This window comes from Abramis brama (genome assembly GCF_963993115.1).
Source record: "Abramis brama genome assembly, chromosome: 15".
In the NCBI taxonomy this organism is placed as follows: domain Eukaryota; kingdom Metazoa; phylum Chordata; class Actinopteri; order Cypriniformes; family Leuciscidae; genus Abramis; species Abramis brama.
In genome coordinates this window covers 34,394,169-34,404,233 of record NC_139977.1, presented here as the reverse complement: position 1 = coordinate 34,404,233, position 10,065 = coordinate 34,394,169, and the positions used below count along the sequence as shown (strand labels likewise).

The 10,065-nt window shown below is 39.8% G+C and overlaps 1 protein-coding gene across 2 annotated transcripts in view; it reads right to left on the bottom strand.

Annotated features, from left to right (window-relative positions):
- Positions 1-574: 574 nt before the first annotated feature.
- scarb2b (scavenger receptor class B, member 2b) overlaps positions 575-10,065 on the bottom strand; it is a 40,488-nt gene continuing 30,997 nt past the window's right edge. Inside the window, exons 9-12 of one of the 2 annotated variants that reach the window (XM_084137587.1) lie at positions 9,078-9,151; positions 8,918-8,969; positions 8,684-8,836; positions 575-3,155 (exon numbers count right to left, since the gene is read on the bottom strand). In XM_084137587.1, the coding sequence (XP_083993713.1) occupies positions 3,048-3,155; positions 8,684-8,836; positions 8,918-8,969; positions 9,078-9,151 (387 nt within the window). In that variant the 3' untranslated portion in view covers positions 575-3,047. The remainder of the gene's footprint in view (positions 3,156-8,683; positions 8,837-8,917; positions 8,970-9,077; positions 9,152-10,065) is intronic. The other variant, XM_084137588.1, reaches the window with a different exon arrangement.

The window sequence follows — 10,065 nt, the reverse complement described above, 5'->3', positions numbered from 1 at the left end:
TATACAGTGTTTCCAATGAAATCTAGCATTTTTATTTTAGGTATCTGGGAGACATATGGAACAAATGTGACGTACAATGTCATAATTATGAGATAAAAAGTCAAAATGACTGTCACTGACATTTCGTAAATTTCAACTTCGTATAAAATTCGACTTTGTACATCATAATTTGGGCTTTTTATGTCATAATTTATTTACAAAGGCATGATTTTTTTCTTTCTTATTGTGATAGCTTCCATAGATACATTTGCATTACATACATTTACTTAATGTTTTATCCAAAGCAACTTATAAGTAACAAGTACTGTAGTTTATCATAACAGCCGCCATATTTGCAGTTTCAAGTACTCTATAAAAAGTGGTAATCTGGTACCTTTAAGAGCTATTTATACCCAATTTAGCTCCTGAAATTAGTTTTGTTAGAATAAACTGACCTGTTTGGGTTCATACAGTGGTTAAATAATATTTAAGATGTAATTTAGGTTACTATTAATGTCAGTGTATAAGTATAATCAGAAGTACGATTCAGAATCGTACTTCTGTTATTATAAAAACACAAATAAAATACAAAACATGCCTTTCAGAAAGTCTTTTTAATTGTATTTTCTTATAAATCCACAGGAAAAAGGCGTCATTTATATACAAAACTGTACAATTATTTGTGCAGTCTGAATATAGAAATCTAACAGCTGGACAGATGCAGAAGACAAACAGTCTGTGTTCATCGATCAAAGTTTTATAGTTTATACACTGATGAAGGCAAGATCTGCATCATTTAACACCTGAAAGGCTGAAAAGACACAAAATGCATTTAAAGCACATTACATTCACACTGAAGCACAAAGATTCAGTCTCAGCTCGGATACAGACACTATCATTTGAACTCGGGATCAAATATGAAATTTCACTGTGTGATTTTTCCATTGATGTCCAAGTGAATCAAACTCATCAAGTGCAATTTCATGTTTGGCACATCGGTATAATGACAAAGAAATCATAAAACTCAAATAAAATGGCTCAGAGATTGAAATAAGTGACCATCTAAAAAAACAGTGCGTTAAACATGCAGCTTTAGAATTACATTTAATATGGTGTATTTTAGTGCTATGTGATTGATAATACACACCTGCAGTGACGGTAAGAGGTTATTCTGTTATGATTTTGCACCAAAGCATCTAGCTGAAGGAAAGCCAGTACAAACATGAAACTGTAACATATCGAAACACCCATGTGTGATCCTCTAAACAATGAAAATATACAGATTGAACCTTTTAAAAATACTTATTTTCATACTTCAGAAGAGATTCTGAAATATTAGTCCAGTAACACTATTCAATCTCACTGCAATCTTGCTCTGTCTAATAATACTTAATACAGATCTTCATTTCATAACAATAAACCTTGAAATCATCTAAAATAAATCAGACATTCGTCTGCGTTCAGTGTTTGAGGATCAAAGTTTACATTTACATCAAATCAACAAATATTAGATCATTAAACATTAACTTGAGTATATGACACGTCTCTGTAAGGCACAGTGATGTCACCTGTTCATTGAAATAAAAAGACGCAAAATGAACAAAACAAACATTTCTAACCAGGCACAGCAGGTTCAGTCGCGTATGGCTCGTTCACACTGGATGTTTTATTGTCTATGTACATGTGTGTGAGACAGTCTTTGGCTGCTGGTGTTGCACCATAAGCCTGCCATGTCAAAGTAAAACTACCAGGTGTTTCTGAACGCACGTCCTGTGTGAACCGAACATTTAGTAACACAAATATAAAGTTGCTTTTGTTTGGCCTTCAGAAGTTGTGAAACTCAGTCAACGTAGTGTCTGATTGTTAAAGGTGCTGCAAGTGATTTCAGGAGCTTTACCGACTTCAACCGAACACACCCTCTCTGTGATAATCCCCGCCCACTGACACACACACCCTGTCAAACCCCGCCCACTGACAGAGACACGCCCTCTGTGATAAACCCCGCCCACTGACACACACACACACACACCCTGTAAAACCCCGCCCACTGACACACCCACACCCTGTTAAACCCCGCCCACTGACACACCCACACCCTGTTAAACACCGCCCACTGACACACACACACCCTGTTAAACACCGCCCACTGACACACACACACCCTGTTAAACACCGCCCACTGACACACCCACACCCTGTTAAACCCCGCCCACTGACATAGACACATGAGGCTTGTTCGACTTTGTTGTGAAGTTGTGAAACTCAGTCAATGTAGTGTCTGATTGTTAAAGGTGCTGCAAGTGATTTCAGGAGCTTTACCGACTTCAACCGAACACGCCTGCATGCGGCTACTCTCGCCGATCGGTTACATCCAGCCGCAGCCGATGTCGAACACACCTATGCCGTCTGTGTCAAACCCCGCCCACTAAAAGATACACACGCCCTCTCTGTGATAAACCCCGCCCACTGACGAAGACACACGCCCTCTGTCAAACAGCAGTGCATGCTGGTTTGAAATTTTGTCCAACCTGAGACTGCACCGACGCCAAGTCACTCGACGTATGGCATCAAATGTAAATTTGATATTCAAATTAAATAGATAAATCTTAAATTTAGGCCTAAATGTGTTTGTGCTCCACAGCTCACATAGTGACACACAAAAGTACAGAGCGAGAGGAGTGATCCTCCAAAAATCACTTACAGCAGCTTCAGTGTTGCTCAGTTTAAATATGTAACTAAACAGATGCTGAATGACCCTGAAGTGTGTGTGTGTGTGTGCAGAGACACTCTTCAGTCGTTCTTCAAGATGGCTGTTTCCTAACGGCTTCAGTCCTGAGGAAGAGTCAGTGTGTGAATCATGACCGTCGTTTACTGACACACACCGCTCAACAAACTACTGATAGTGCTTGTTAGACAGCATCTGTGACCACACACACACACGCGCGCACACACACACACACATACACTCTGACACACTCTCCCACTCACACACTCCAACACGCACACACTCCCACACACACACACTCCCACACACGCACACTCCCACACACACACACACTCTCAGCAGTTTAGGACTTGTCCACGGACGTCATGCCGATAAACGTTCCATTCTTCTCATCTTGATCGTCCACTTTGCCGCTCACAGGAGCGTATGATGTGTCTTTCTTTGCGGATGGCTAAAAATAAGACAGAAAACACAACGATTGTTTAGTACGTAACGTGAGTGTGTGTTATCAGTCTAAAACAAACGAACACAAACACTTGGCCGACATATTCCTCGAGTACAGCATGTTTTAGTCCTTAAACCAGTTGAAAGCATCATGTGATTAACCAGACTGGAGGAGATTCAGTTCAAGCTGAAGTAAGTTAAGCCTGTTTCACACATCTGAGTATTTACATTAATAATGCATGTACATATTCATACACTCGCTTATGAGTCTGACTCAGGAGACGACTAGATCCTGTGTTATGTCTTATGCTCCACTCTAACCTCTTCTCTAGACACTATCTGCCCTCTCTCCTCCAGGCCAGCACGCGCTACTCCCTCCAACCCCTGGTTATCTGAGGTTCTTCGTGAACACCGGACTGAACTCAGGGCAGCGGAGAGGAAATGGCGCAAATCAAAAGACGCATCTGACCTGGGTATGTATCAATCTCTCCTCTCTTCCTTTTCTGTAGATGTTCATGCTGCAAAATCTTCATACTTCCACAACAAGATCAACAGCTCCTCCAACACACGAGTACTTTTCAAGACATTCAACTCTCTCCTCTGTCCACCTCCACCACCACCCACCTCCTCCGTAACTGCTGACGATTTTGCGAACTTCTTCACCAACAAAACTACAACTATCAGCAGTCAGTTCTCGGCTCCACACACACAGGAACCCAGACCGACCCCTTCCTCAGCCAATGTCCCTCTGTCCTCCTTTTCTCCGCTAACCGAGGAAGAAGTATCTACACTTCTCCTCTCCAGTCATCCTACCACCTGTCCCCTAGACCCCATCCCCTCGCACCTTCTACAAGCCATCTCTCCCACACTTCTACCAGCACTCACACACATCATAAACTCATCCCTCCATACTGGCACCTTCCCTACAGCATTCAAGCAAGCTCGGGTTACTCCACTGCTTAAAAAACCAACACTAAACACATCAACTGTAGAGAATTACAGACCCATCTCCCTCCTACCATTTATTGCAAAGACACTTGAAAGAGCTGTTTTCAACCAAGTAACATCCTTCTTGTCTCGAAACAACCAGCTGGATGTCAACCAATCCGGCTTCAAGAAAGGCCATTCTACTGAGACTGCACTACTATCAGTCACAGAAGCCCTACGGATCGCAAAAGCTGCTTCCAAATCTTCAGTCCTCATTCTCCTGGATCTGTCTGCTGCCTTCGACACTGTGAATCATCAGATCCTTCTGTCCAGCCTCTCATCACTGGGCATCACAGGTACTTCACTCCACTGGTTTGAGTCCTATCTCACAGGTAGGTCCTTCAAGGTCACATGGAGAGGCGAGGTATCCAGATCGCATCAGCTGACCACAGGGGTTCCCCAGGGTTCAGTTCTTGGACCCCTCCTCTTCTCCATCTACACCACATCATTGGGACACATCATACAAGCGCACGGCTTCTCCTACCACTGCTATGCTGATGACACACAGCTCTTCCTCTCGTTTCAACCAGATGATCCCACAGTAGCTGCACGGGTCTCAAGCTGTCTGGCGGACATCTCGGCATGGATGAAGGAACATCACCTACAGCTCAACCTGCCAAAGACTGAGCTTCTCGTCCTCCCTGCCAATCCGTCTCTACAGCACGACTTCACTATCCAGCTAGATTCATCTTCAATCACCCCATCAAGGACGGTCAGAAATCTTGGAGTAACATTTGATGACCAGCTGACCTTCACAGATCACATTTCAAAGACAGCTCGATCATGCAGGTTTGCACTGCACAACATCAGGAAGATCAGGCCTTTCCTAACTGAGCATGCAACACAACTTCTCGTCCAGGCCCTGGTCATTTCTAGGCTTGACTACTGCAATGCTCTTCTGGCCGGTCTTCCTTCAAGTGCAACTAAACCTCTACAGATGATCCAGAATGCTGCAGCTCGTCTTGTCTTCAACGAGCCCAAGAGGGCCCACGTCACTCCTCTGTTCATCTCTCTGCACTGGCTACCTCTCGCTGCTCGCATCAAGTTCAAGGCATTGACGCTTGCTTACCGATCTATCACAGGCTCAGCTCCCTCCTACTTTAACTCATTCCTACGAGTCTACATCCCTACCAGACGCCTACGATCAGTCAACGAGCGACGTCTCGTGGTTCCATCGCAGAGAGCCACAAAATCACTTTCCAGAACATTCTCATTCACAGTTCCATGCTGGTGGAACACTCTCCCCTCCCTCATCCGGAATGCTGAATCCCTGACAACCTTCAAAAAGCATCTGAAAACCCATCTCTTCCGTGAGCACTTAACCACATAAAACAAAAAAAAAAAAAAAAAAAAAAAAAAAAAAACCCTCCCCTTTCCCTCTAAAAACCTCACTTATCGGGCTTATGCTACTCTGAATAATGCCTGAACTTTGTATCTTGAGCACTCCTTGCGTAGCTTTGGTTTTTGCCTCTTCATGATGATTCGCTTAATCTAGTCCTGCTTTGTAAGTCGCTTTGGATAAAAGCGTCTGCCAAATGACTAAATGTAAATGTAAATGTAAATGTGTTCTACATAAAAACATTTATATGTTCTTATTGTTGAATGTGTCAAAGTCATCATTTCATTAATAAATAGTACTGTTTTGATCTCCTTGCTATAGTTATTATTTTTTATTTTCAAAATGACCCGCAAACATCATAATAATCCTTCATTATAATAATAGTGAACAGAACCCACAAAAAACCCTTAAACATACAAAAATTATTCATGGAATGTTTTTTTATACTCTTAAACGTTTAATTTGGACATTGTCTAATGTTTTTAAACGCTTTTATTCTAAGCATCTTGCATTGCATTTAGGGTTTACATTTGATCATTTCATGCATTTCCTAGAGATAGAGGCTAACAGGGAACGTTCTGGCAAAGTTATGATCAAACCCTCTTTCAGTAATATTCATAAAACGTAAATCCATTTAAAGTTATCTGGTCTTTAATAATGTTCACAAAAACATTATTAATACATTGTTCATGGAACGTTCTCTGGATGTTTGTAAATGTTATACAAATGTTACTTTGTCTCGGAATTTTCAGAGAACATTCAAAAGTAACGTTCCCATAAGGTTTGAAGAATGATACAATGGAATGTTCCCTAAACGTTCACAAAAACATTTAAAAAACTGGATGTTTTGAACATTCGGAGAACATTCAGAAATCCCATTTTAATGGGAATGTTAGCAAAACGTTCTTGGAACATATTTTTGTCAACTGATCTACTGATCTACTGCAAGAGGAGTTCAGCATGTGACACAATTCTTACAGTATGTGATATTTTTGCAGAAATGAATATGCGCCACAGACGTGTGATGTGTGAAACAGGCCTGAACTAGCAGTGTTAATTGTAAGATGGTTAATGAGTGTGTGAACTTACAGGAGCGCAGCGGAAAACCTCAGCGAAATCAAAACGCTTCACTTCAGTCTAAATAAAAGCAGATCAGCACAACATGGTGTTCATTTGCTCAGGTTAGACATACAATGTTAATAAGCAAGATAGCATAGCATTGATTCAAGGTTAGTGAGTTGATCTGGAGAGCAGGATGTGGCGGTTAGTAACTTCTGATTGAGTTATGACAGGAAACAGCATCACATAAACCACAGTCTGAACAACAGCAGAGTCTGGATGAAACCTCAGCTCCACTACATTTAAGTCTGTCATATAGGCTAAATATAATTATAATGAGAACATTATAATTGTATTCTTGGGACATGGATTTTAATGGTGAGACTTTTGTTTTTGTAATCAGGCTCTCAAAAATTATATAAGAATCTGGATTTGGATTTATCAGCCAATATATCGTTTTATCAGTTATCGGCTTACAAATATAAAGAATTATAGGTTATCGGCTTCAAATACAAAGAATTATCGGTATCGGCTTACAAATACAAAGAATTATCGGTTATCGGCTTACAAATACAAAGAATTATCGGTATCGGCTTACAAATACAAAGAATTATCGGTATCGGCTTACAAATACAAAGAATTATCGGTATCGGCTTACAAATACAAAGAATTATCGGTTATCGGCTTACAAATACAAAGAATTATCGGTATCGGCTTACAAATACAAAGAATTATAGGTTATCGGCTTACAAATACAAAGAATTATCGGTATCGGCTTACAAATACAAAGAATTATCGGTATCGGCTTACAAATACAAAGAATTATCGGTTATCGGCTTACAAATACAAAGAATTATCGGTTATCGGCTTACAAATACAAAGAATTATCGGTTATCGGCTTTCAAACAAAGAATGTTTTTTAAACGTCACCAGCTACTTATTTCAGATCGTTCAGAGAACATTAAAGGTAACATACTCATAATTAAAGTGCAAAATGATAAAATAGGATGTTTTCTTAACCCTTAAATGCATTACTCGGGTCTTTAGTTTCCCGGGACGTAATTTACTACCCACTTCCTAGTTAATTTTTTTAAGTTAGACTTCTTAGTCTATTCATTATAAACAATAGAGCAAGCATTTTTTTTTAATAAAAGAATGTCTGTTTTCTGTTTTGTTTTTTTCAGTTTATAGGGTCGCTGTTGACCCGAGGTAAGTAATAGTGTTTTTTTTCTTCTGCACAACAATAATTGAATCTCTGATGATTCAATAAGTGCAATTCACCTCTACAGTATTCCTCAAGGTGGCGATGTCTGATACACATGAATGGCATGATGTTTCACTCATAATTACCGCAGATATAAAGCAAATGAATATATCAGCAAAACCTGAAATGGCTCAGCGATTTACAGCAGAACAAGTATTTTATCACAATCAAATATTAGTGTCAGGTGGATCTGTTGAAGAAGCTGTCAGTGATCAAAATATTGATTTTGAAGGTGCTGAAAATGATAGTTTTGAGAAGATGTTGAGATGGCGAATATGAGCCAGATTCGCTCTGACGGGGACAGTAATGATGGTAAAAACATCTGCTGAAATTGAACCCTTCCAAGCTCTGAAAGGTAACGAAATATGCTTTATTTTATTCTTTTGTAATTGTTATAAAAATATCAGTAGAGTTTTATACTATCGCGACAGGTGGAGATCCATCCGTGACATAGATCCGGGTCACTAAAGACTGGAAATGTAATAATGATTTGCGAAACATTCATGCATTTAAGGGTTAATGTTTCTTCGTACGTTTCCATAACCATGAGCTTTCGAGTGTTCAGGCAAAGAACATATTTTTGGTTAGCTGAGAGTTAATGTCACACCAGCTCCACCGATTTTCTCAAATCTGTCTTTTCTATGAACAGTGAACGTGTGAAAATTGATTCATAAAGGTCATTGTGGAAGAATAGCGTTCTGTTTCCACAACAAACACACACAGAACAGACACATAAATATTCGTGGAATGATTTGCCGCATAAATTAGTGTCACATGACGCAGCTTTAGTTCGTGTGAACCGCACTGACAGCCAATGATTTGGTGGGAAAGTGAAGAATAATCTGGGGATATACCACTGATTCTACTGCTTTCAACACTTCATTACCTTGTTTTGATAGAAGCGTATGGCGAGGATGATGGAAACTAAGAGCAGAATGACTCCCAGAGCGATGATGATTAGAGGAAAATGAGAGACTAGAGTCACGACCAGCAGCAGCTTCTGAATCCTCGCGGCCGAAGCGTCATCAATCACCACCGACTGCAAAACAGATCATGCAAACACACATTCAATACGATATTCAACTGTAATGGCTGATTAAATCATCCCACCGACTCTCACCTCGTTCAGAAACACAATGGGGAAGATAGTGTTGTTCAGATTCTTTGTCATACTGAGGAAACAGAGACAAACGACCTTCAGCTATAAAACTATATAAACACTCACGCCTGTTTATCAGAACGCCGTGATTAAATATATCAGACAGGAAAACATCACTTACGGAAAGCCGCTTACTCTGTCGAGATGAATGTTGATCTGGGCTCTTTTCATGGCACGAACAGGCACTCCCATAGTCTAACACAGGAGAAGTCAAGATCTGAGTCAGATTGCAGTTAAACTTATTACACAGGAAAAAATACATTATAGAAAGAGGCACGATGACGAAAGTGAGTGTTTTCTACATTTGGCTCCTTAACTCTGGAATAGTCTTCCTGATAAAGATGCATCTCTTTAGCCAAGCATTCACATATCATGATTCTCATAAACGTACTACAATTATATTTGATGAAATAGTACAAATACTCGGTCATATTTCACCTAAAATGCTATGAACAGAAGGTACGCAAATCCTTCTTGTTTTGCTTCCTTCCCCACTAGCAAAAATCTGTTCTAGGAACGTTATGCTAATGTTCCCATTAAGTTATGAAAAAGTTACATCTCCAAACGTTGGTTAATATGTGAATGTTTAGGGAACATTCCATTGTATCATTCTTCAAACATTATGGGAATGTTACTTTTGAATGTTTTCTGAATATTCCGAAACAAGTAGCAACATTTAAAAAAGGAACATCCAACTGAAATGTTTGAGGAAAAATGTCTGAGAGCGTTTCCTGTAATCTGGAGTTTCTACCTCGGGATCTCGGAGTAACCACAGATCATCCAGCCTTCGTGATCTTTTTAGGCGACGCCGATAATTGCGAAGATTTCAGACGGCGGCAACATCTGATCGACACGCAAAACTTTAAAATATTATCCTAATATTTCAAATATCATACTTATACTGTAATAACTATGAGCACAATTTGTAAGAACTGCCTAACAGGTTAACTAACCTCATAACATGTACTATAATAAAACTGTATTAGTGCTGTCAAATCGTGATTGATCGCATCTAACGTAAACATTTGTAAATACTGTATATGTGTACACACAGTCACACACAAACTTATGTTATATGCGATTAATCACGATTAATCGATTTGACAGCA